Raw genomic sequence first — 25,880 nt, 5'->3', positions numbered from 1 at the left:
TTATTTGAGGTAGGAGTCTAAGACAAAACAAATCCTCCTCTGTGATTCCCCTCTCCCTAGGGACCAGCCACTGCAGGTGGGAGGGGCTGAGTCAGAGCTGAGCTCAACCACCTGCTCTAGGGTGATAACACAACTCCAATCAGAGCTGACCAGAGACATGGACTGAGAGCGCTGGATGTCAGCCACTGGCAGGGGCTCCCTGCAGCTGCCTTCTTCTCTTCTGGGGCTGGAGGAGGACAGATCACTCAGGACAGAACACTCCCCTCCTCCATCTGCCCAGGGCTGGCTAGGAGCTCAGCAGTGGAAGTCAGGACCAAGCAGGACTTTACCACTTCCTGGGTCCCTCAGAGGTGAGGAGTGAGGGGGCTAAGGAGAAGGTGGAAAGTCTCCAGAATGACTACAAAAATCAGCACTTTATTAAACAGGATTCTCAGGGGGTGGGGGCTTCCAGAGGCATCACTGTGTTGCACTGTTGAGGCTGGGTGCATCAGCAGGGGATGTGGGGCCGAAAGAAACTATCCAGGACTTGCTGGCCTGCGCTGGGCTTTTTCCATCTGGACAGGGTGGACACCTGGGATCTTTTGGAACCCTGTGCAGAAGCCGAAGGAAGGAGGTACTGAGGGGGCAACAAAGAATCTTCTCCTTCCACCCCTCCCCCCACACCACTGATCTAGCTCAGATTCTAGCCTTATATTGTAAAGCTTCCATCCTGTTACCAGTATCTAACTCTTCGATCAACTCTCTAAAAGGCAGCCTGAGGACTTCCCTGGTGACGCAGTGATTAAGAATCCGCCTGCCAATGCCGGGGACATGGGTTCGAGCCCTGGTCCTGGAAGATCCCACATGCCGCGGAGCAACTAAGCCCGTGCGCCACAACTACTGAGCCTGCACTCTAGAGCCCGCGAGCCACAACTACTGAAGCCCGCGCACCTAAAGCCCTAGAGCCCGTGCTCGAAACGAGAGAAGCCACCGCGATGAGAAGCCCGCGCGCGCGCGCACCGCAACAGAGAGTAGCCCCCACTCGCTGCAACTAGAGAAAGCCCGAACACAGCAACGAAGACACAACGCAGCCAGAAATTAATTAATTAATTTAAAAAGGCAGACTGAGGCAGTCTTCCTAAGATGCAAAGATGACTCCTCTCTCCACCTAAAATGCTTCAGTGGCCTGGCGTTCACGTTCCTGACTGGCCTGGGCAGGCCCTGCTCACCGCTCCAACTAAACCAAATGCTCACAGCTCCTTGAGCGCTGCAGACTGTACTGTACCCCACCTTTGCTCACACTACTCTTGGGCCTGGAAAGAACGTCTTTACAGCTGATTCCCCTTCCAAACCTGGAGAAAACAATTCATTTCCAGGACCCAGGTTACCAGCCACTCCTTCCAAGCAGCCATTCCTGATTCTTGCCTCCTAGATAAAAATGATAGCTCCCCACTTCATATCCCACAAAATCTTGTACAAACATTTCACACACCTGTGACACTACTGTCTCCATCATTTGCTCTTGTCCCCTCTCTACCCTGGACCCAGATTGTAAAGTCTGGTCAAGAACTATTTCTCTCGCCCCAGTGAAGTCTGTCATGGAGACTGTTCACCCAAACGTGCATCATTTGCCTCACTGAAAACCTGTGGATTTGGTCCTGGAGAGAGATGGCTGGGTGAGGGCCAAGACACTCACCTTGCAGGTCCCTGGCTGTTGGCCCTCGTATACACGGAACACCTGGACAAGAAGAGAGGAGGAAAGTGCAGGGCTGGCATCTGACCCCAAAGAGCCCTCAACTTCATACCCCAGCACCTTTGTTTAAAATATGCTTTTTTGTTTGCTTACATAGTAACAGGTTCACTTAGAACATGTAGGAAACACAAAAAGTACAACGAAGACAACAAAGGTAGTGCCTTTTTCATGGCGGTGGAGACAGCAGCGGTGTGAAACTCCTCCCGGGTCAGCCAGCGAGCTCCAGGTGGTACAATGGCCACTGGGGTCTGTTCTTCCAGGGCCAGACCGTATACTTGATATGTCAGCTTGATGTGAGAGAAGGTGTGGACCACCTGGGGGGAGCGTCAAGAGGCTGAAACAGACCTGCGGATGTGGCCACAGAAGCCATCATTCCTGGCCCCTCCTCTGCTCACTCACCTGTCCCAGGTGCCGAAGGCGGGTGGCCGGGACGGGCCCAACCCAACTCTGCAGTTCCTGCAGCAGGGCCTTGCGCTGGTGCTGCCCTGAGGGCTCTGCGGTCACAGATGGGAACTCCCACAGTCCTGCCAGCAGACCTGAGAGGGAGGGCAGCCAGGTATCCATTAGGCCTTAGCTACTGATGCCTCTATTTCTTCCTTGTTGCTCATGCCACCTCCCTGCACTCCGAGGATCAAGGTACCTGAGTTGGGCCTCTGCACCAGCAGAATTCGGGCACCCCCAAGGGCCCTGGGCTGCTCCAGAACACAGGTGGCAGAGCACTCCTCCCTGGGGGGCCTGCGACTGACCTTTCTGGGAAAGTTGGCCACTCCCAGGGTCTGGTCCCAGGGCTCTGTGGGAGGCGCACACAGCTGGCACTGTCCAGTGTTGGGAGCTGGGAACAGAGATCCAAGAGCCCCACTCAGGCCAGGTGGGCTTAGGTGCCAAGCCCAGAGAGCAGGCCTTGGCCCAGCTCTGTAGAATCTTACTCAGACTGTAGAATGAAATGGAATGAGGCGGCCACAGGCAGCTCCTCGACAGTACAGGGAAGGGCTAGGGCTGGCACTCACCACACTCCTCCACGTCACGACTGCCTGGCGGGCTCCGTGAGGCTGAGAGCTGCTCCCGCTCCACCTGAGAGTCAGAGACAGGGCAGGATGTCACGGGGCAGGGGTCACTCCCTAGGACCCCTGACTGCCCCTTCCCCAGATGGCTCACCCTCTGGTGTGCCCGGCACAGGCTCTGCACAGGGCACTGGCTGCAGAGCGGGCGCTGCGGGGTACACACTGTGGCCCCCAGCTCCATGGCTGCTTGATTAAAGTCTCCTGGCCGGGCTGGCTCCACCAGCTGCTGGGCTAGGCTCCTACAAGAAGGGAACGTTGCTATGAGCCAAAGATCCTTTGGAGACAACTCTCCCAATCTCCCCCATTACTCCAATATCCTACCAGAGCTGCTGGGAAACAAGGGTGCTGCTGGGATCAGCACCAATGGCTCGGACACGGCATAGCACCCGTATTACGTTCCCGTCCACCACACCGGTTGCCTGGCACAGAGGAGTCCAGGAGTCAGCCTGGTCTGGGAGGAGGGAAGGTGGGCACACACAATATGGGGGTGGGCTATGGGCTCACCTGGCCAAAGGCAATGGAAGCAATGGCTCTGGCTGTGTACCGCCCCACACCAGGCAGGAGCCACTGCAGGGTCTCTGCTGTACGTGGCATGTGGCCCCCTAGCTCCTCTACCACCTGATTGGGATGCGAAGGCTTAAGGTTATAAGATACCTGAGGCCCTGGGGCTCCCCCGCCCCCCCGCCCCCCTCTTACCTTCCGGGCTCCTTCCTGTAGCCGCCGGCCTCGAGAATAATAGCCCAGGCCAGCCCAGAGCTGGTTTACCTCCTGTGGGTGGGGTCAGAGGTCAGAGGGATCAGAGGTCGGTCCTCAGTAGTCCCCATTCCCCGACCCTAGGGCGGCTCTCACCTCCAGGGAAGCACTGGCCAGGTCCTGCAGCGTTGGCCACTTCTACAGCCCGAAGGCAGGCAAAAAGAGATGAAGCCAAAGGTGAAGGAGGTGGAAGAAGCCTTCTTTATTCCCACCCCAAAGGAGTCATCTGGGGTCTGGACCATGACCCTCCCCTTCATTCCCTGAAGTCACCTGCATCCATCGGTTATAATAGTCGATCACCGTGGCAACCTGGGTCTGCTGCAGCATGACCTCTGAGACCCACACTGGGGAAGAGGGGTTGGTATGAGGACACGGCTAACCAGCCCTGCTCCTAGTCCACAGACCCAGACCTGAGAGCGTCCAGGCAAAGCAGCCCTGCTCTCAGGAGATGTACTCACCAGCGTATGCCCGCCTGTCCAGGTCCACCTCACCCTCCACCTGCCAATGAAATTCCAGATGGGCAGTTAGTGTGGAGGGGGCTGGGCACCAGCCTCCCCCACTCCACCGTCCCCACCCCTCACCCACCTACCCGCCTTCTCCAGGGTAGGTCCCGCTTCTCTCGGTCATACCAGCTCAGCAGGCTCTTCTGGAAGACTGTCACCTCAGCTGTGTCTCTGAATAGATGGTACGGGGAGACAGGGGCCTGCAATCTCACCTCCTCCTGCTGCCTGGCCAGGCCTGCTGGAGCCTCAGAAAACTCAGGGATCGTCCTTGCACAGGCTGTGCACCAGCAATCTGGGGCACTGTGGCCTGGTTTCAGTCTGTTCCACTTAAAGCTTCCCCCACCCCCAAGCCCTTGCTTAAGCTTGGGACCTGGAGTCTCTAGCCCTGGGTAGCCTTAGCCAAGTTTCTGGCCTTCATTTCCCAGGGTGATACCCCTGGCTCCTTTGTCTCTGGGTCATAATGAAAATCCATGTTTCAGCCAAGCATAATATATACCTGTGCAGGGCCTTCCCATTTACAAAACACTGACAGGTTGATAAACTCATTTGATCCCATGAGAGCCAAGTGAGGAAGGAAATGCACAGACTACTACGCCATGTCACTGGTAAGAAAGCAGCTATTCAGAGCAATTATCCCAAAGCCACAGAGGAAAGTCATAATTAGAACCTTAATTAGTTCCTTAATGCCTTGATACATACCATGCTCCCTTCCCAGCCTGAATCTGTCCCCTTTCATGGCCAATTAAACCAGCCCCTGAGTCTCTAAGACCAAGCTCCTCACCGTCAGGTGCAGACGGTTTGGCCTGGCTGCTGCTGAGGGCACGTTTCTCCCTTCCCTCCTGGCTGGATGCCTGCTTCCTGCAACGACTTCGACTTCCCACAGCTGCTCGTGGCTTCCTCATGATTGACTAGAAAGGAAAGGCCCAGCCAAAGTAGTCAGTCGCCATGAGGCTGAATCTTAGGGCCCCGCAGAAGGTAAAGCTACCTCCCTCCCCACACCATTCATATAAAGTGTCTAGCTTTTCTCCAAGCACTCCCCAGATGCTCATGGGTTTGCTCTTGGCTGCCTGTGGCACTGAGGTATGACCAGTAGGGCTGAGGTCCTGCAAGTGGCCTCAGAGGGACCAGCATTAGTATAGTCTTGGAGACATAAACAAAATAAGAGGCCAGGGCTGGGCTGAGTCAAGGACCAAAGCCTCCTGTGCGGGAGCACCTGTGTATCCCTGGGAGTACAGGTGTAGGTAGGAGGTTTATCTGCTTAGAGATGTAGCACATTTACACTGAAACAGCATTTAGTAATCATCTAGTCCAAACCCTCATTCTATGGAAAGGAGAAACCTCTGTGATAATGATTTAAAACATAAAATGCAAAGAGGGAAAAAAAAAAGGAGAAACCAAGGATCAGAGAGGGGAAAGATTTGCCCGAGAGAAGATGGCAAACTGTGGCGGGGGGGGGGGTGGCGGGGGAGGCAGGGCGGGCACGGGGATGAGCTATTTTTATTCCTAATCTCCTGATTTAGTAGATCATAGCCGCCTATCCATTAGTAATGAATGAGAAAACACATCTGGTTGATCTTCACTCTTCCCTTATTCTGGCTGCCTAACAGAACAGTAGCTAACAGTTAGTGAGTGTTATATGTCAGACCCTATGCTAAGTGCTTTACCAGATTTCTCAATCTCCTGACAACTCCATGAGGTATGTTCTAGGATTACCTTCATTTCAGTTATAAGGAAACAGGCTTGTGATTAAGCAACTTTTCGATTCAAACTCCGAAGGTCTGCCTGCAGAGCTTGCACCTGGCTATACTGCAGTCCCTGCTGAGCCTCTGGTTCAAACTCTCTCCTCAAACTTTTTAATTCACACCTCATTTTCATCAAGAGATTACTTCCTCCTTCCGAGAAAAGAATGAATGAATGTACAAACGTACCTCCATCTGCACTTTCCTTGTCCTTTATCCCATTATAAGGAGGAATGTTCCCTCCCCCTCCTCCAATCCCTTCCACAAGACCCACCCCCTCCACTTCTTAGCCAATCTTCCTTAACCAAACTCGCTGACTTCCATCATTCATTCTACAATCCGTTCTCTAAAGACTAAAACAATCTTTTAAGACATGATCATGTCACTTTTTTACTTAAAACCTTCAAGAGCTTCCCATTAACTCATTAAACAAATATTTATGGAGCAGTTTTAGGTACTTGGAATACTTCAGTAAATAAAACATCAAAGGTTCCTGGAGTTTATATTATTATTTTTTTTAATTTCATTATTTGAAGTCTATAGATGGTTTATTTTATTTTTTGGCCACACTGTGTGGCATGCAGAATCTTAGTTCCCCGACCGGGGATTGAACCCGTGTCCCCTGCATTGGGAGCATGGAGTCTTAACCACTGGACCACCAGGGAAGTCCCAGAGCTTAGGGTCTAATGGGAAATAAATAATGCATACAATCAGTAAATTATATAGGATGTTAGGTGATAAATACTAACATAAAGAGGAAAAGTAGAGCAGTGAAGGGGATGAGTGGGTAGGGGTGTGGGAGTGTTGCAATTTTAAAGAAGGTGGTCAAGGTGGGCCTTATTAAAGTGATATTTGGCCAATGGCTTAAAGCAATTGAAGGAGTTAGCCATGTGAATGGATACCTGTGGGAAAGGAATCCTAAGAAGCTAGTGCAAAGGCCCTAAGGAGGTTGCCTGGTGTTTGTAGAACAATGAGGAAGCCAGCATGGTTAGAATGGAATGAGGAAGCGGTGAGGAGTTGATGAGGTCAGAGAGGTAAAGAAAGTGGAGAGCCTAGGACTACAAAGTACCTTGTAGGCCACTGGAGAGGGCTTTGGCTGTCACACCCATTTCTCTTAGAAGCCAATCCTCTTAATATAAGCTTTGTAGGCTCCAACAAGCCCCATCCCCCTCGCTCACTACGGAACAACTATGTTGTCCTGAAATAGTTGGTTCAAAATCCCCAAGTGTCTGTCCTCCTTGAGGCCTCACCCAGTCCATTTCCTCTGCTTGGAGAGCTCTTCTATGTTTTACCTAACAGTTACTCATTTTTCAGTTCTTGACTTAAATGTCCAAATCAGATCCCCCCCAGTCTTACCCTCTTGTGTACTTCTCCATTGTTGCTCTTATACCAATTTTAATTCCATATTTATTTGTGATTCTTTGATCAGTGTCTGCTTCCCCCACTTAACTGTAAAACTCCGTATAAGCTAGGACTGGGTATCTTTTGTTGGCTGTTGTGTCCCCAGAGCCGAGCACGGTGCCAGGCAAATTGTATATAATACTTGTTAAACTAATTTGGGATGGGGTAGAGTAAAAGGAGGTTCCCCTTTTTCCAGAATGGGAAAAATCCAAACAATTCAGAATAATGAAAAGACTCGAGAGAAAGGTTGAAGATGGACTGGAAACAGCAAATAATCAAAGAGATAAAGGGTTGAGAGTCCTTGGTGGGAAGCAGAGCCCTTGGGAAAGGGCTAGTCTACGGTAGGGACAACACTCACGGTAGCAGGAATCATGTCCAAAACCCCTCAAGGTCAACTATATCTCCTAATTACTTACAATCTGTCCCTACCGGAGGCTTAATTCAAATCCTTATTATCACGCGCACGGATTGTTTCAAAAGTGTTCCTGCTAGCCGGTCGCTCTCAACCTCCGCAGCCTCATCTCCTGTCTCCGTCCCGGCTTCTTTCACTTCCTGGAACGCCGTGAGCTCTCCACCCTCCCTGGCAGCTTGCCCCTTCCCAAATATCCTTCCTTCCCCTACACTCCCCGGTCTTTGTATAACTCCTACGCGTGCTTTAAGCTTAGCTCAGGCAGCGCCACATCCTCTGGGGATCCCCACCCCGGGGCCGAATCGATGAAGACAGGGTAACGCGAAGGCCCACGTTCCAATTGCGTTGTACGCAGAGAAAAAATTACCTCCTGCGCGATCTCCAGCGCCCAGCTCCCAGACGAACTCCAGGGGGCGTGGCTCCGGCCAATCCGGGCGGTAAACCGGTCTACGCCAGCCAATAGGCTCCTAGCGCGCGCCAGGCTGGCTCCACCGCGCCAGACCCGGGAGGTCTGAACGGAAGTCCGACCGGTCGGCGACTCCGGGGGCGAAGCTCCGCCCCGTCCCCGACTGCAGGAGCGGAGTGAGGAGACGAAGAGGAAGTCCCGCGTGCACACTGACTATACAAGCGAGGGACCTCGGTGTCATGGCCGCCGACGGTGACGATGGCGCAGCCTCAGCTCCAGCCGTCTCTGACGGTGAGTGGCTTCCCAGGGGCCGCTTTAAAAGCCTGTGCGGTCCTGTGGGGGGAGGGTCTCGGGCTCGTAGTTCTAAAAAACCGATCTCAAGTTTCAGAGGACTAGCGCCTTCTTTCTGAACCAGCCACGAGGAGACTACAAGTCCCGGTGTGCACCACAGTTCCGCCTGCAAAAGCCTAGAGTCTTGAGCGCAGGGCATGTGGGGGCATGTCGGGAGATGTAGTCTGGAGTTCATGGCTCTGTTAAGTTAGGGAGGTTGGGAGTTGTGGTCCACAGGAAGTGGGACGTGTTGGGGCGTTATTTATCAGGCTCTGGGGCATACTGGCTACTGCCGCCGCTTGTGGCCATGAACGGTAGTATAGAGCCTTTGGGATAGTAAAGGGGCTGAAATCATCAAGCCTTGCAAACTATTTCCTGCAGGATGTGAGGAAAAGGAACCTCACAGATCATCTAGTCCTACCTTCCTCTTTTACAGGTTTTGATGCTGAGGGGGAAGAAATTTTCCCAGAGTTTCACATAAGCCACTGGAAGACCCAGGCTTTCTCTCCCCAAATTCAGGACACTGTTCACTCCAAGGCCTGTGTATAGAGCATATGTGATACGCTTGAGGAGAAAGCTGCCATTTCTTGCCTTGAAGGAAACTGCCCCTGCCCCCAGCCATGGCCTAGCTTGGTATCTTTTTTCTTAGGCCCTTGCCTGAGCATTAACATCCATCACCCTCCTTATCCCCAGGTGGTGCCAGCCAAAGCACAAAATCTGGGGAGGAGCTAGTAGTCCAGGTTCCCGTGGTGGATGTGCAAAGTGACAACTTCAAGGAGATGTGGCCATCCCTCCTGCTGGCCATAAAGACGGCTAGCTTTGTGGCTGTGGACACGGTGAGAGTTGGGAGTTGGGAGAGCAGGTGGTTGTGAAAGGGCTGATACTGTGGACCTAACACAACTCTCCCTTTACTGCGCCATAGGAACTGAGTGGGCTTGGGGACAGGAAGAGTTTGCTGAACCAGTAAGTATAAGCCCTGATCTCTTTAGTCCTAGCCTTGGAAGGAGGGGCAGACCTCAACCCTGTAGTGGAGGTCACAGTCCTGGGTGGTTTGGGTCTTTCATGAAGCTAACTCCCAGCCACAGCCACCCCCAAACCCAACCCCAAGGTGCATCGAGGAACGTTACAAGGCCGTGTGTCATGCTGCCAGGACCCGTTCTATCCTCTCCCTGGGCCTCGCCTGCTTCAAGCAGCAGCCAGACAAGGTATGGGCTGATCTCACCTGCATCCCAGGTCTGTGGCTGGGGGGAGGAGGGTTGAGATCCTGGGGAACATCAGCTATGAGGTTTTTTTCTCCCAAGGCTGGATGTAGCAGAATCTCTTCCTCTCCCAGGGTGAACACTCATACCTGGCCCAGGTGTTCAATCTGACCCTGCTGTGCATGGAAGAGTATGTCATAGAACCAAAGTCTGTGCAGTTCCTGGTACAGCATGGCTTCAACTTCAACCAGCAGTACGCCCAGGGTATCCCCTACCACAAGGGCAATGACAAGGTAGGCCTCCAGCCTAGAGACTGCCCCTTCTGTGACTTCATTTCTTACTACTCTAGGCTGGGTGCATGGGGAGGATCTGCTTCTTAGGGAGTATGGGGGATCACTAGTGACAGAGCTGGGGAAACAACACTGTTACACTGATGAATAGCATTGAATTAGGTGAAAGCAAGGGAGAGCTTTCCAGGTGAGGGACCCTGGGATAAGTGTCCTGCAGGGCTCCCTAGGGGACTCTGTCCTTCCTGATGACCCCTTTTTTTCCACCCAGGGTGATGAGAGCCAGAGCCAATCAGTGAGGACACTATTCCTGGAGCTAATCCGGGCCCGCCGGCCCCTGGTACTACACAACGGTCTTATAGACTTGGTGTTCCTGTACCAGAACTTCTATGCACACCTGCCTGAGAGCTTGGGTACCTTTACTGCTGACCTATGTGAAATGTTCCCAGCTGGCATTTATGACACCAAATATGCTGCTGAGTTTCACGCCCGCTTCGTGGCCTCCTACCTAGAATATGCCTTCCGGAAATGGTGAGGAACTGGTTGAGAGAATGGGGTGGGGCCTGGTATAAGCTTGACTATTTCATTCACTTAAGATATCTAGTGAGCACCTATCATGTGCCAGGCACTGTTTTAGGTGCTGAGGGTTCAGCAGTGAACAAAACAGACAGAAACCCCTACTCTCATGGAGCTTATATGCTAGTGGACCAATACCCTCTTGCGATGTTACAGTGAGCGGGAAAATGGGAAGCAGCGGGCAGCTGGCAGCCCACACCTCACCCTGGAGTTCTGCAGCTATCCTTCTAGCATGAGGGCCCATATTGACTACCGCTGCTGCATGCCCCCTGCAACCTACCGTATTCATTCCACCAGCATCTGTGACAACTTCTCGGTGAGAGCACCTGCCCATTTCCTGGGGGAGGGACGTTTGATGCCTGGAACCCCTCTCTAAGCTTTTTTCCTACCTCTAGGCCTATGGCTGGTGCCCCCTGGGACCACAGTGTCCTCGGTCCCATGATATTGACCTTATCATTGACACTGATGAAGCTGTGGTGGAGGACAAGAGGCGACGGCGACGACGTAGAGAGAAACGGCGGAGGTCTTTGTTGGGCCTGCCTGAGAAACAGACTTCTGGGGAAACCGAGGATGGTCCTCCCACCAAGCAGGTCTGTAGGCTTGGCCTCAAGCCTGAGGAAATTGAGCAGGAGGTGCCTGAGGATGAGACTGGGAACCAACCTGGCTCTAAGCAAGGTCACAAAAATGACTTGGAGATGGAGCAGAGAGCAGCAAGGCCTGACACAGCTGACATGGCCAGCTCGGAAGCTCCAGAGAGTCAAGTCAATCCTAACCCAGTGCCTGGGGATGGATTGCATCGGGCTGGTTTCGATGCCTTTATGACAGGTTACGTGATGGCCTACGTGGGAGTGGGCCAAGGACCCCAGCCCTGTAACTCTGAACCATGGCTACCTGAATGCCACAACAAGGTATACCTGAGTGGCAAAGCTGTCCCCCTCACAGTGGCTAAGAGCCAGTTCTCCCGTTCTTCCAAAGCCCACAACCAGAAGATGAAGCTGGCTTGGGGCAGCAGCTGACCCAACTTCTACCCAGCACTCAGGGCCCAGGAAGAGAAGCTGAGGGTGGAACAGAGGGGTCTGGATCCCTCTAGCCTGTGAGTGTCCTACTCCCAACTACTAGGGGACGGGGACAGGGTCCTGGCAGAGATACTGCTGCATCACTCCTGGACCTTTGCCTTTACTCCAGAGGATGAGGAACAAGGATACAAGTAAGAAGGCTGACCAGCACCTGTAACACAGACTTTATTCATTTTTAAATCTCAAAGTGTCCTGGGAAAGTTTCAAAAAAAAAAAAAATCAACAGAAACAAGATATGAAAATATTTGACCAGCTTCATCTTTGGTTATTTCTTATTGCGGCTCTATAAGGACAGACTCTTCCCATAGCTCCGGCTGTAGCAGAAAGGGAAGAAATCAGTCCACGTATAAACCATTTAACCAACTGGGTGTATCACGTGTTGACAAATACATAGAGCAGGCCCTAGGGCCTACAAAACCAGCCCTACTCCCAACACAAAGTTGAAAGTTTTATAGGGCAGAACATTAAGACTCCTTCATAAATATGAAAATAGATTAATCAACTGGAAAAGATCTTTGAATAGGTTAGCTGAGAGCCATGACCACCACTCTGCCTTGCCCTCCCCTTGCATAGAAAGTGTAGTGACATGGTCTGACCGTGCAGTAAGTGCAAACAGCAATTATTCAAGTGTCTTAAACATTCTGGCAAGAAGCACCCCAGTCTTCAGGTCTGAGAAATAGCCATGCCCTTTATGGTCTCCTGGTCAGCTCCAGGTTCCATCCATTTTAGCTTATATGCCCCAGGAAAGGAAAGGAGACAGACCCGGGATAGGAGAAGAACCTGGGGTAATAGCTGCCTGCCAGTGCACACTAGAACTAGGAGTCCTCTGGTCCTGTCTGGGGAAGTCTGGGTGGGGGCCAGAGCTCCTTGCTGGATTTCAGAGGCTTGGTATTAGCTGTTTGCCCTAACTAGGAAGGTGTCTCACTGCTGCCTCACCTCATACATAGCCATTGGGCACTGGGAACCCCAAAGTTGAGCCTGGCTTGGCTTAGCCTGCCTGCTCTGTGGGCCCCAGGGAAGAGTCAAGGCTCTGCAGCAAGGGGGCCCTGTGGCTTCAGCTGAAGGTCCATCCCCAAGGTGAGGTGGGGATTAATGCCCCTTACCCATCCAGCTCTCCCTGGGTTTTCAGGCCTATGCCTGAGACAGAAAAGGGGACTGGAGCCAAGTCTCTTGGCCTTTCTTCTACCTCCATCTCCTCAGGGGCACCTGCAAGGCATGGACTGGCCCCCTGAGACCTGGGCCCAAAACCGTTTTCTTCCTGGGGACTGGAGCAGTCCATGGCTTCATGGGCTGGAGCAGCTGGTAGGGCAGATGCTCGGAATGGTGGGATCTCCCTTACTCTGTACTTGTGACTACTGAGGCGTGGTAGGGGCCCATCAGATAGTGATTCTTCTCGGCCCACAAACGGACAAGCCTCTTGATGCAAGAACTCTGGTGAACTAGGCAAAGAACGCCACCGGCGAACAGGTGGGGCGAGGGGCTCCTGCCAATCAGCCATGGGCATAGTTCCAGGCCCTGGTGCATCCAGGTCAAATACCAAGGAGATGACAGACTTGCTGGGCAGGTCAAAGAACTTGACCTTGCCACCTTTGAGGTCCTGGCGAGCACTGAAAGGGTTGATTTTGGGGGCTCGGGCAGCATCACCTCGTTGTGGCTGGTAGTAGGGATCCAAGACATTCACTGTACGTGGGGGCTTACTGGAGAAGATGTCTGACTGGCTTCGAGACAGCCAGATAGTACGTCTTGGGCGTGGGGACTTGGGAGGGATCTTGTCATCCAGTAAGCTCAGTCGCTTCACCCCAGGTCCTTTCTCCAAGAGTCCTGAAGAATAGTGAGTCAAGTCAGTGTTACTCTCACTAGTCATAAAAAATAGAAGCAGCACTTCAAACCACAAAGTGTCACCACTCAGGAAAGCAAAGTAGGTTCTGTTGTCCCCACTGCACCAATGAGAAAACAGACTCAGAAGGGAGGCAACATGCCAGCCAACAGCTCCAGGACTTTTTCAGTCATCCCCTGCTCCTTTGCCTTTCTTCTGGACATGGGATCCTGTAATCACAGCCCTAGAGGGAAATCCCCCTCCCCCCACCATCCTAATATCCTCCCTTGGGGTCAGGTTGGACAGTCTGGTCTAATCTCTTACCTTTGGCTGTGGACTGCAGCTTCCTGTCCCTCTCCAGCTCTTCCTCCTCTAGGCGGCTCAGAATTTCCTCCAAGATCTTCCCAATCTCCACAAAGGATGGGCGCAGTTTGGGGTCCATCTGTAGTCATCCACACCAACCATTAGCCCTGCCCTCCCATCTTCCATCCCAAGGATGGCATTTGAGTCTGGCATCTTTTAAGATTCAGATGTGCATCTAAGAGATCTTTTCTGAAGGCCCCAGACCACAAGAGTGGGTCCCAAAATTAAGGTCAGGGAAGATGCTATTGTCTAATACCCTCCCCTATCTCAGCAGCCTTTCTGTATATGTCTTATCCCCTTGTTTGGCAGAGAACCCTCCAAAAGGGTATGTTCACATTGGTTGGTTCTATTCTTTGTTGAGTTCTGCAGCTAACATGTTTCTGGAAGCTACCTGGACAAGCCCCAGCTACCCCCTTAGTCATAACAGGTAGGTCCAACCCCAGAGCTATATAAAATAAAGGCTAACAAGAGCTTTTCTCACGGGTCTTGGACCAGCTGGACGCACAGTCCAACTAAAACCTGACCGGAGCTCCATCAATATCTAAGGCAAGGGGTGGTAGGTCTACACTACAAGCTGAGGACAGGATAATACAAAGCAATTTTCCTTTTCTTGGTCCAAGGCTCTGGACCAGAGTCTGGCAGGCCTAAAGGAAGGAATGTGGGCACTGTCACTCATCAGTGAAAAACAGGTCCCTGTGAGGCTAATTAGCAGCCTCTCCCTAAAGTCCTAACCAGGTGAACAGGGTTCAGCCAGCCCCAACCAAAGCCAGGAGGAAAAAGATACTCACATTACAACAGTTGAAGGTGAGCTGCAGAAAGTCTGGGGGACAGTCTCCCACCATGTGCTGGAAAGCATCATAGTCCAGCCCGAAATTCTGTGGACGGGTATGGTGGGGAAGGACCAGGGGACATTGGTAGCCAGGTCATTAATCCCTCCACCCATCCTGGCCTGCTCAGGAGAGTCTGGGAACTGCCCCAGAGAAGTAACCACAGACTAAGTTCCAGCAACTCCACCCAAGAAAAAAAAAATTCCATGGCCTCAAAAGCAGCCCCATCCCAGTGGCACTGATCCCCATCCTGGAGCTCACCTCTGTTCGAGGAAGATAGTCTGGATCAGCCTGTATGCGGGCGATGATCTCACAGAGGATGATACCATAAGAGAACACGTCCGCCTGGTGGGAAGTGAGATCTCAGTTTCCCTCTCAATGGGGTGAGAGGTGGGGTTTCTGTCCCCCATGTCCACTAGCCCAGGCCTGGGCCCTACTGTCCATATTTCATTCAATTCATTCACTAGGCAGCTGACAGGCACCAGCCCTGTTTCTGGCACGAAGGATGTAGATCCTCACCCCATACATGAAGTGTGACTCAGGACACTTTCTGCTAAGAATGGATTCTACAGAGAACCAGACCTTGGGGTCCCCAGACTCACCTTTTCATTGTAGGGCTCATCTCGGAGAACCTCGGGTGCCATCCAGAAGGGTGAGCCCACCACAGCCAGCTTCTCACTCCCCATGCTGTGGGGTGAGATGACACGGAAAATGAGCTTGCCGCTGGCAGGTGCAATGAGATATCTGACCACTGGGAATTCCTCTCCCCCAAGGATAGGCACACACTAGAATTGACTGAATTTAGGGAGCTGAGGTTGGGCTGTGACCAAGTCCTGGCCGCTGAGAAGGAAGCTGGAGTCTTCCCTTTGCCTCAGTCCCTTCTGTGACCCCAGCACCCATTAAGGCTACCCACCTGACATCAGGGATCTTCTCAGCCAGGCCAAAGTCACCTACCACTGCAGAGTAACCATTCTCATCCCTCTTTATCAGGCAGTTCTAGGGTTCCCAAAAAAGAAGACAATGTGGCTCAGAAGTGGGACCAGCCAGCCATAGACTTTACCACCACCCCTCCCTGCCATAGGGCACCTTGTCCTCTGTTCCTTGGTGAAACCACACTCTTGGGCTGACCCCTGTGGTCAGACTTGGGGGCTCTGATAGCCATGTGAGATGAGTTAGGCCTGGATCTTTGGTGGCTGCCCGAGGATTATATCATGCTCCAAACAAATATTTATCTTACTTTCTATGTGCTAGGCATGGTTCTAAGTGTCAGAGATACCTCAATGAACAGAAACCCTTGTCCTCTTGGAGCTTACAATCTAGTGGAGGAAGACAGGCTATCATCAGGCCCCTGGCCTCCCTTCATCCTTCCCTCAGAACATAGAGACCCAAGCGAGGCCAGGTCTGATCTTGCCAAGTAATGTAAGCACAGGACAAGTGCCCAAGCCTACACCAACTTTCACTGCCCACAAGATCACAACCAACCTCTTTTCTGGCGTTAAAATTCCATGACCTCTGGGACTTCCCTGGTGGCGCAGTGGTTAAGAATCTGCCTGCCAATTCAGGGGACACAGGTTCAATCCCTGGTCCGGGAAGATCCCAAATGCCGTGGAGCAACTAAACCTGTGAGCCGCAACTACTGAGCCCACGTGCTGCAACTACTGAAGCCCACGCACCTAGAGCCCGTGCTCCGCAACAAGAGAAGCCACCGCAATGAGAAGCCCGTGCACCGCAACGAAGAGTAGCCCCTGCTCGCCGCAACTAGAGAAAGCCCATGGAGAGCAACCGAGACCCAATGCAGCCAAAGAAAAAAATTCCATGATCTGGCTCTAACCAACCAGCTACCAACCTCCCCATGCCTTGGTGCCCCTATGTACACATCTTCATCCAAACTTGTAACAGACAAGCTTGATTTGGGAAGCCTGAACAGCCCCTTCAAACCTTTGCCTTTGCTTATACTGTTCCCTTCCATTTGGAATGTTCTTCCAATTCTTTTCACTTCAGAAAATTTTGTGTGTTTTAAGACAAGCTTACCTTTCCAGTCCTGACCTCTCCAGCTCTCACCTTCATCTCTCTCTCATCTCAACTCCTTTAACCCCTCTGTGTCATTCCCTCTTACAGCCTATCAGAGGCCATCAGCTCCTCAGGAGCAAGTTCAGGTTTGGGCCTTCCTTCCTCACAGTATTCAATTCATGAGAGAGGCTCAGGACAAGCTCACTGAACAAATGCTGCTGTCTCCAGAGAATGGATGACCCAAGTGACTTGAAAATAAACACAAAGCAGCAACAAACTCTCCCCATATAGCTGCATTCAAAATGGCCCTACACCACTCTGGCTCAGGAGGCAACTCACTCTGCCCACCTTCCTCCAGAGGTAGCAGGGAGCAGGGATGCTTGGCTCCCAGGGAATTTCTGGGGCCAGCAAGGCCCTATATCACCAAACCAGCCTCCCCGCTTCCTTGCCTTGGCCTCCAGTTGCCAAGGCATTGCCAAGTCACCTGCTTACTCCACATCAGGTACAAATGAGTCCCTTACTCTGGCTTTGATGTGATCACACTATTCTCTCTTTCCCTGAGTTGGAAGGGAAATGTGATTTCACGTAATGTGATTTCATTACATCCTCTCCTACCCTTGATTCCTGGCAGACATAAGTGTCTCTGGCTTCTAAGCGGGACCGTCCTTGTGCTTGTCCTGGCTTTGGCCTTCCCATCAGTCCACTGGCTCAGCACTCCGCCACCCCCACCCCAGCTCCCTGACTTTACTGTCTGTGAGAAGACAGGCTCTAGGCCAGCTTGTCTATTAGACAGCCAAAGCCTAGGCTATTGGGCACTGGCTTATACTGGCTTATGCCACTGTGAGGCAGTGGCACCTCAGATCTGTCACTTGTTTTTCTCCCCTCCTCCTCCTCTTTCACCAGCAACTCAGGTTCCTGTCTCCAAGGCTCAGTCTGAAGTCCGATTTACTATTTGCTTTATAGCCCTCAGAAACAACCCTGTTAAATTCAGCTTAGATTCAGCAAGTAAGGAACAGAACAGGACCACAGTATACTGCCTTTGTCAAAGCTGTTCAGTTTCTGCCCCATCTTCACATTCATGGAGACCTCTTGTTCGCTCATTGTAAACCACCCATCCAGGAGGAAGTGACTTCATAGTAGCTTCTCTGAGCAGCTAAGAAATGACTACGGCAGGGATGATCAGGGCCCTACAACATGGGGCAAGCCTGCCTAGCCCGGTCTGCCTCTGGTCTGGAGTGTGACCACTGCCTCTCTTAAAGCTTCTCCACAGCCAACAGCTGGGCATTAGAGCCAAAGACAAAGATGGGATACTGAAAACCAAAAGAGCAAACTTCAGGAGTCTGTATCTGAGGCGAGAAGGAAAATGGAGAGCAACTCTGACCAAGATTAGTTCCTATAGGGTTTTTCAATAAACTCCTGAGCCTGCCCTTAGTGGGGTCTAGGCTAGTGAAGTTTGGCTGGCAACACTTGCTGTTTTTAGTTCCTTATCTCCCATTCCTTCCTCACTGGCTTCTGCTGGAAGTGTTCTCACTGAGGATCCCCATGAGTTCTGTGGCATTAAGCTCAGTAGACAAAATCAGTCCTTATATTACTTGATCTTGCTGCTGTTGACATTGCTGATTATTTTCTTCAGCATTTTTACATATGATTCAGGAATCATATTAGTACTGGGCATGCAGAGACTAAGCCGTTGTGGTCCTGGAGCTAACAGACTAGCCATTAGAGGCTAGTTACAGGCTATTCTTGTTCCTTTTGATTCTTCTCTCCTGGCTTCTGTGACACTATGGATTTCCTTCTCCACCTTTACACACTCCAATGCAGGCCCTAACCCACGAGGATGATGGTCTCAGGGTTCTATCTTGGGCCTACAGCTTGTGCTCTATTGTGGAGGCTATTCCACATTTCTAATTACCACCTCTGTGCTGATGACTCCCAAACGTATATCCTCGGCACTGACCTTTATCCTCAAGCTTCAGCTTTGCACATCTCATCTATTTCTGGACATCTCCTCCTGGATTATTCACACTGAACTCCATTCATGCAAACCTGAACTCATCTTTTTTCCTCCAAAACTAAAACTCTAGCTATATTTTTATGTCAGCTGGCACTGCCATTTTCCACCCAGTTTGCTAAGCTAGAAACTTGAGATTCAGCCTAGACTTTTTACTCTTACTCCAAGTAATTTTAGCTTCTAAATGTTTTTCAAATTGGTCCCTCCCTCTTCATCCCCACTGCTATTACCCTAGTTCACATCCTCCCCTGAATACTGCAATATTCCAACTGGTCTCTGTGGCTTGGGCCAGGCTTGATCTCCATAATCCACCTTCCTCATTTCTGCCAGTATGATCTCTGTAAAATGCAAATCTGCGTTACTCCCCTACTTAAAAGCTGGCAATGACATACTGTATGATTCCATTATATGAAATGTCCAGAATAAGCAAATCCATAGAAACTGATAAAAGATTAGTGATTGCCAAATGCTAAAGGGAGAGGAGAACAGGGCATGGGGTTTTCCTTTTGGAGTGATGAAAAGTTTTGAAATTAGCTAGTGGTGATTGTTGAATATACTGAAATGTATACTTTGCAAGGGTGAATTTTATTTTATGTGAGTAATATCTCAAAAAGCTGTTACTTTAAAAAAGCCACAATGATTCTTCATTTCCTACCTAGAAGATAAAATCCAATTAGATAGTATATGATCAGACTCCTCTCTTTTCAATTCTTATCCCCTACCACTTCAGCTTCACAGTCTGCACATCAGACCGTTTATGCCTCTATGCCTTTGTTTATGCAGTCTTGTCTGGTCTGGAATATAACCCCCCTCCATACATACAATACTTACTAAGCAGAATTCAATTTTCAAGGTTCAGCTCAGGCATCACCTTCTCCAAGAAGTCTTCTCTGTACCCTCAGGTTGGGTTAAATATCCTTTTTCAAAGCACCCTATGCTTCTCCTCTCTCTAACCTTAGCATTTGAGATATTATAATGAAAGTATCTGTTTCTATAGTCCCTTCCTATAGCTATAGACTGTAAGCTATAGACTGTAAGCTTTAGCAAAGCAGGGATGTCTTAAGAGGGAAGTGGCCTAGAGGAAGTGGCCTAGAGAATACTTCCTAGCCCCTTGGGCAAAGGAAAGATTGTCTACTTCTGTCTGTGTGGTACCTTACGAATTATAAAATGTTTTTCGTAAACATAATCCAAGTGATTCAAACAGCATTGTCAGATGGGCAGATCTGAGATTTTTACATTTAAGATGAGAAAAGTGTAGCTTACAACTATAAGTGGTAAAGATGCAGGTCTCCTGATTCTAAAGAGATTCCTCCTAATGATTTTGGCCTCTCCAGAGGAACTGGCTAAAAAGCTTTCTACTAGAGACAGCAAGGCCATGGCAGGAACAATGTAGTCTTAAGATAGCAAAAGGGGCCAGGGCCCATGGAGAAGGCAGCACTGTTTGTGCAGGCAATACAATAAGACCCCTTCATCTGGGATGCTAACCCCTACCTCCAACGTTGGTTAATCCAAGGGCACCTAGTGTAATGCTTGCATTTCTCACCCAACTTGGACATGGCCCCAGTACAGACTATTTGACTACAGAGTACAAAATATGAAGCTCAGACCACTGTGGGGTTCTGAAGAAGCCAGACTAATTTTCAGGCTGTGTGGGATGCAAAGTCCACTAAATAGAGGATGAAGAATGCTTTATTCAAAAGTATGCCTGGAATAAGCAGCAGACATAAGAAAGGCCCAGTCAGACTTCCATGAGGCGACAGGTGACCTTTTCAGGTTCAAAGAGGAGCCCAGGCACTGCTGCTGCCTGGCTCCCGTTCTTCTTTGTCCTACTCCTATTATAATACATCACACCATAGCAGAGAGACTTACATGTTTGCCTCATCAAGGGCAGGGAATGATCCCATTCATCTCTGTATCTCTAACCTAGCACAGACACACAGAAAGAACTTAGCAAAAGTTTGTTATATGAAAGCCTGGATAGATGACTAAAGCTTCTTTCAAAAGCAGGTGAAAAGGCATACACTAATCATACATTCGACTCTCCATAATGGGGACTGAACTGACAAAAGACTCAAAAGGTGGCCATGAATGCACTTCTGGAAGCCAACACAAATCCTTCAGAACTGGGCCAGAGTAGACACCTAAGAGCAGATCCTGAGGTCTCCTAGAACAGCTGCACATTCAGTATTGGCACTGAATAAAACCACCTGAGTGGAGAAATGCCAAGTCCATTTGTGAGTGTTAGCTCTAAGCTAAAGTTATTTCTATAACAACAAAAAAGGCTTTCCATGTGCCAACAACTCTCTCCACTTACCCCCAACAAATTCACTCCATAAACCCACTTAGAAAGAAAGTACTGATTCTACATCTCAAGAAGGGTTAAAAGTTTCTTTTCATACCACAGGGAGAGATCAGAGACTGAATTGCCCTCCTAAATGTCCCAGAGACGGTGGCAGTCCAAGTCTCAAAAGATTATCTGGTTTGCTGTAATGTGTCCCATCCCTGCCCTTCCCCTCCATCCCACCATGTGATCCCCTCTCTTTTCTGTAATTCTTGGGAAATAATCTACTCACATATCTGTCTCTCCAACTTGACTAAGAGCCCATGGATGGTACAGATTGCATTCTAGTAATTTCTATGTCCTCTAGTAGCACAGTATAAATGGTTCCCAAAGGCTGTTGATGGTTCTCTTTATAAAAAATGACTACTTGGGCTTCCCTGGTGGTGCAGTGGTTGAGAATCTGCCTGCTAATGCAGGGGACACGGGTTCAAGCCCTGGTCTGGGAAGATCCCACATGCCGCGGAGCAACTAGGCCCGTGAGCCACAACTACTGAGCCTGCGCGTCTGGAGCCTGTGCTCCACAATAAGAGAGGCTGCGATAGTGAGAGGCCCGCACGTCGCGATGAAGAGTGGCCCCCGCTTGCCACAACTAGAGAAAGCCCTCGCACAGAAATGAAGACTCAACACAGCCAAAAATAAATAAGTAAATAAATAATTTTTTTTAAAAGAATGACTACAGGGTGCCCTAATACACACTCTCTACCTCCCCCCAGCATTCAACTTTGTTTCTAATTCATGCTCTCTTCAGTCTCTGAAAATTGGCATTTTCTGTTCCTAGTTGTGGGGTATAGCCTAAGACCACAGCTAGATAGGTTTTTCACTCTAGTGGAATGGCCAGAGTGGATTCTTCGGAGTTTAAAAAAAAAACAAAAAACCATTCCCACCCCCCAAAAAACCCAGCAACCAAGAAGAGAGGTATAATTCACACTCCTAGGGGAAATCCAAAAAAGACTAGTGGTGCTTGCCTGATCCTGGGCAGTAACAGTATTAAGCAGAAAGAAACTGCTCTCCCAGCTGCCCCTAAGAGCCAAGGCTCACGTACAGTTGTACCAGCCACTCCTAGCCTGTGTGTGGCTGTTGCCACTTCTTGATGGAGCTCAAGAACGGAATGTTTTTAAAGCCACACTGCATCCCACTTGCTTCTAAGTAAATCATCAGCATCGCAATAATTACAAAATTAGACAGAACAGCTATATCTGACAGACTCTTCACTCTTGAAAACAGTACTGCAGTAACTACTGATGTGTGAATCCTACAAAGGCAATACTGCTTTCAACAGGCACTCTGACTGGAAACCAGTGATCCTCTTTGCCGCTACTATAGGTTCAGGATCATTTGGAAAAAGGCATGTGCTTCTCTCTATCCCGGTTTACCTACCTGGAACACGCTCCTACTACTTTAAATCCTTCCTGTTAGCTCTGGCCTGAAAAGCCCGGACTGATCACTCCTATGAGGTCAATAGACTGGGGACACTCAGGACCCAAGAGCACGGAGGTCATGTAAAGAGGTGGGACAAAACTGGGTGTGGGACTCAAAGTCTCAGTTCTCAAGCAGATGTTTTGGCCTCTGTGCCATCAAGCACATTCTCTGAAAGAGGGCCAGGAAGCCCCTACTCTGACAGGCTCTATATGTTAGGTGCTAGGAATAAAAAGGTGAATATGAGCAGCACTTGAGAAACTCATGTGTTGGTGGGGGACACGGACACAATAGAACCATCAAATAATAGGAAGTGTACATGCTAAAATATAAGTAAACCTTTTATTGTCCTTAAAGAAATCAAACTCAGACCCAAGGTTGACAATAAGGAGATAATTTGGAAATTTCAAAGCCCTACTCTGTCCCTTTAGACTTCTCCCTTGGGCTTCTCATTCTTATGGTCACCGTCACCATCACACAGGTCTCCTGGATGGGGCTGCTCTGGTCTAGGTGGGGACACACCACCTTCTCCTTAATCTCTGCAACACTATGAAGATAAAACATTTGGACAAAACTTTACCAAAAGCTCAGAGATGATAAAAAGGGCAATGAAGTTTTTCTTCAACTTGAGATTCCCTAGAGTGTACTTCCCAGCCTGTCTCCAGGTTGCAAAGTCATTTGTTCTCCCCATCCCCTAAAGTTCAGACCCAAGAAAGTACAGCCCAGTGATACCAGGGAGTTCTTCCTCCTAAATTCCTAGTTTCTCATCTCAAGCCAACTGACATGGGAATACCCACTCCCTATTAGGAAAACCAAAGGATAGTGGTCTTACCCTATAGTTCCAAAAAGGTTAGTCATTTTTACAATACATACACTATGACAATCCCAGACAGAATCACACTTGGACACTAGCACAATGGGACAAAGTGTTTTGGGGGCACTGAAGACAATATGATGAGTTCTTAGGAACTCATTGGTAGTGGAGGACTTTCCTCCAGAAAGCCTAGCTACCTAGCCTAGTGATCTTTCCTTTGACTGAAAACCTACAGTCTATAGCTAAACACTCAATTATAAAATGCTATGAACTATTTTTCAGTTATTTTCCAACAAGACTACCTCTGGTCAGAAATTATCTTTTTCAAATATCCCTTCATTCATGGTACCAGGCACCAGAGACACTCATGTAGGTGTACAGGAAATATCTGTGTGACTGACAGATAACTTGTCATGACCTCCCTCCACCTTAGAAGAAATGATGCTCTCTGAGTAGGAAGCAACAATTTGATATTTTTTTAATTTTAATTTAATTAATTTATTTTTGGCTGCATTGGCTCTTCGTTGCTGCACGCAGGCTTTCTCTAGTTGCAATGAGCTAGGGCTACTCTTCGTTGCGGTGCGTGGGCTTCTCATTGTGGTGGCTTCTCTTGTTGCAGAGCATGGGCTCTAGGCACACAGGCTTCAGTAGTTGTGGCACAAGGGCTCAGTAGTTGTGGCTCATGGGCTCTAGAGTGCAGGCTCAGTAGTTGTGGCGCACGGGCTTAGTTGCTCCGTGGCATGTAGGATCTTTCCGGACCAGGGCTCGAACCTGTGTCCCCTGCCTTGGCAGGCGGATTCGTAACCACTGCGCCACCAGGGAAGCCCCAGCAATTTGATTTTAGTTGCATGCCTAAGGTGAGAGTATATTACCAACTTAAGGCAGTATCTAAGTTGATACAACCCCACCCATTTGCCTGGAACAAGTGCAGTTTTCTAAGTTTTGAGTTTCTAAAACGTTCTAAGGAAGGAGAAAAGTCTGATGAAAGGAAATGATACCACCTTCCAGGTCCCAGCTGTCCAACTGTCCAGTCCTTGCTTATACCAATGAAGATAAAGGACTCCTCACAACTAGGTCTCAGCTGGTCACCAGATTCCACCTGCCACGCTTATTGCTCCTTTAGTAACAGTGCAGCTGACTACAAATGGCCCTGCCACACCTAGGGGCCCTACAAGCACCTCCCCGAAGCTATTTTCTGTGTAGTACTCACAAACCAATGGCCAGGGTCCCTTGGGGACAGTACTGCTGTTTGGAACACCAGAACCATTCTAATGTGAGGTAGCCAGGGACTCACTGCTCTAGGCCTTATTGGCTCTGAGAGCACAGCCTGCTTTCGTTCCCTTTGCAAACTTTTTCTTATAACAGGCTCCCATACCCCTCATCCATGACAGAAGAGCTGTAGGAGTATGTGTATGCATGTGCCTGTGTGTGCATATGTTTGTGTTGAGGGTGCAGAATGAAATAAGAGCTATTCTTGGGCAGGTACAAAACTTCTGTAATACCTCCCTAGAAGACTTTAAATCAGCTCTTGGACAGAAGTTATATTAGATGATTTATAGTTCCCATATCAATGATCAAACAGTACTATTTATATAAGCCTTGTCACGTGATGTCCTGTGCTACTTGGCCCTGAGGTGTCTGCCTTGTAGTATGGCCAACTTCCTCTAAAAGCAACTCTTTTCTAACCTGGTCACACAGCAATTTGGACAGCAAGAGAATACTACAGAGACCAGCTGACGCCAAAGAGGAACTGGCAGGATGGCAGAAACTCAATCACACAGAAAGAAAATGGGTCAGCACATTATGGCTTTCAAAACCTACACTCAAGTGACTAAAAATCACAGAACTCCTGCTGGAGGCCATGGGACAGAATACTAAGAGACAGGCTCCCATATTGCCTTGACTGCTGTCACTCCTATAGGGCAAGAACCTCTTAAGTGTCCTCATGCCATCTACTCCTGCAACACACATTCAGGACCTGAAGCCAAGAGTGAAGGTTCTCAAGATGTATGTGTTGCCAGACTCAGCAATGAAAGGTACCTACCCGCTGTGAGCCGAGATTGGCTTTCTAAGGACTAGCTGTACATAGTAATAAGTTGTATCCTCTGTGATTGAATGTTGAATTTATAAGAGATCTCCATCATATTCAAGCACATTAATGACTGGTTTCTTAACACAGTTTTCTTCGTAATGGAAGACAGTGTCTCAAAGAGTAGTGCATGTAAAGCCTTCGTACCTTAGATGTGAGGTCCCGATGGAAAATGCCTTTGAAGTGAAGGTAGCTGAGGCCCACTGCTATGTCATAAGCCAGTTTCACCCTCACAGTCCAGGGCAAATGCAGGTTACTGTCTAGCAACTGTTCCAGGTTTCCAGAGTTGATATACTGCAAAACAGAAGGAAAACCCAGCTACCATTTGTCAGGAATGCTTAGGATGGTGGTGAAACCACTAAAGAGTAGACACCTAGAAGATAAAGACTGTATTTTTTTTTTGAAGTTACTGAGGGCTTATTCTGCATCCAGGCACTATGGTAGGTGCTGCACCTTCCTTTGAGAAGATCACAATCTATTAAGGGATATAGACAAACAATATAATGTAGTAAATGCTAAAAGATGGCTTTGTACAGGTACGACAGCACTGTGCAGCACAGAGGATAAAGTTACTAACTCAGTCTAGGCATGTCAGAGAAAGCTGCACAAAGGAAATAAAGGAGTCCAAAGGATGACTTGGGGGAGCAGGAAAGAAAGTCCACACAGAGGGAGCCGCATATGTAAAGTTATAGGTGAAGAGCATGGTGTATTCAGGAAACTA

At 49.5% G+C, this 25,880-nt stretch overlaps 3 protein-coding genes across 14 annotated transcripts in view; 1 reads left to right on the top strand and 2 right to left on the bottom strand.

Annotated features, from left to right (window-relative positions):
* Nucleotides 1-394: 394 nt before the first annotated feature.
* MUTYH (mutY DNA glycosylase) lies at nt 395-8,441 on the bottom strand. 7 transcript variants are annotated; one of them, XM_060140202.1, is made up of 16 exons: nt 7,966-8,435; nt 4,831-4,957; nt 4,136-4,284; nt 4,005-4,044; nt 3,817-3,890; nt 3,643-3,684; nt 3,490-3,561; nt 3,298-3,411; nt 3,115-3,212; nt 2,888-3,032; nt 2,740-2,803; nt 2,373-2,564; nt 2,132-2,268; nt 1,894-2,077; nt 1,676-1,717; nt 395-589 (listed from the first exon to the last, which is right to left on the bottom strand). In XM_060140202.1, exons 2-16 carry the CDS (start codon nt 4,949-4,951, stop codon nt 516-518), a joined length of 1,548 nt encoding a protein of 515 aa, XP_059996185.1. In that variant the 5' UTR covers nt 4,952-4,957; nt 7,966-8,435; the 3' UTR covers nt 395-515. The 7 variants fall into 7 exon arrangements, 6 of the variants coding, with proteins under 6 accessions (XP_059996185.1, XP_059996183.1, XP_059996186.1 ...); XM_060140200.1 differs by having other exon boundaries at nt 1,826-2,046; nt 7,966-8,430; XM_060140203.1 differs by having other exon boundaries at nt 1,894-2,046; nt 7,966-8,428.
* On the top strand, nt 7,876-11,716 carry TOE1 (target of EGR1, exonuclease). The gene is made up of 8 exons (XM_060140206.1): nt 7,876-8,295; nt 9,028-9,170; nt 9,257-9,297; nt 9,443-9,539; nt 9,668-9,826; nt 10,092-10,351; nt 10,553-10,712; nt 10,792-11,716. The coding sequence occupies exons 1-8, from the start codon at nt 8,244-8,246 to the stop codon at nt 11,410-11,412; spliced, it is 1,533 nt and encodes a 510-aa protein (XP_059996189.1). The 5' UTR covers nt 7,876-8,243; the 3' UTR covers nt 11,413-11,716.
* Nucleotides 11,621-25,880, bottom strand: part of TESK2 (testis associated actin remodelling kinase 2) — a 127,113-nt gene continuing 112,853 nt past the window's right edge. For 5 of the 6 annotated variants that reach the window (XM_060140195.1, XM_060140194.1, XM_060140193.1 and 2 more), the window contains 7 exons: nt 25,307-25,453; nt 15,392-15,474; nt 15,081-15,165; nt 14,740-14,823; nt 14,440-14,526; nt 13,613-13,730; nt 11,621-13,293 (listed from right to left, as the gene is read on the bottom strand). In XM_060140195.1, the coding sequence (XP_059996178.1) occupies nt 12,572-13,293; nt 13,613-13,730; nt 14,440-14,526; nt 14,740-14,823; nt 15,081-15,165; nt 15,392-15,474; nt 25,307-25,453 (1,326 nt within the window). In that variant the 3' untranslated portion in view covers nt 11,621-12,571. The remainder of the gene's footprint in view (nt 13,294-13,612; nt 13,731-14,439; nt 14,527-14,739; nt 14,824-15,080; nt 15,166-15,391; nt 15,475-25,306; nt 25,454-25,880) is intronic. The other variant, XM_060140197.1, reaches the window with a different exon arrangement.

The sequence above is a fragment of the Lagenorhynchus albirostris genome, chromosome 2 (genome assembly GCF_949774975.1).
Source record: "Lagenorhynchus albirostris chromosome 2, mLagAlb1.1, whole genome shotgun sequence".
Taxonomy (NCBI): Eukaryota; Metazoa; Chordata; class Mammalia; order Artiodactyla; family Delphinidae; genus Lagenorhynchus; species Lagenorhynchus albirostris.
The sequence above is the reverse complement of the archived record's forward strand: the minus strand, read 5'-3'. Positions and strand labels throughout refer to the sequence as shown.

Excerpts from the sequence above, each read along its gene's own strand:
- TOE1 (XM_060140206.1), top strand. The coding sequence starts at position 8,244 with ATGGCCGCCGACGGTGACGATGGCGCAGCCTCAGCTCCAGCCGTCTCT. Across the intron at positions 9,171-9,256 it reads GCTTTGTGGCTGTGGACACG|GAACTGAGTGGGCTTGGGGA; the intron begins GTGAGAGTTGGG and ends ACTGCGCCATAG. Across the intron at positions 10,713-10,791 it reads GCATCTGTGACAACTTCTCG|GCCTATGGCTGGTGCCCCCT; the intron begins GTGAGAGCACCT and ends TCCTACCTCTAG.
- MUTYH (XM_060140200.1), bottom strand. The coding sequence starts at position 4,951 with ATGAGGAAGCCACGAGCAGCTGTGGGAAGTCGAAGTCGTTGCAGGAAG. Across the intron at positions 3,412-3,489 it reads TACAGGAAGGAGCCCGGAAG|GTGGTAGAGGAGCTAGGGGG; the intron begins GTAAGAGGGGGG and ends CATCCCAATCAG. Across the intron at positions 2,565-2,739 it reads TCGTGACGTGGAGGAGTGTG|CTCCCAACACTGGACAGTGC; the intron begins GTGAGTGCCAGC and ends CTCTGTTCCCAG.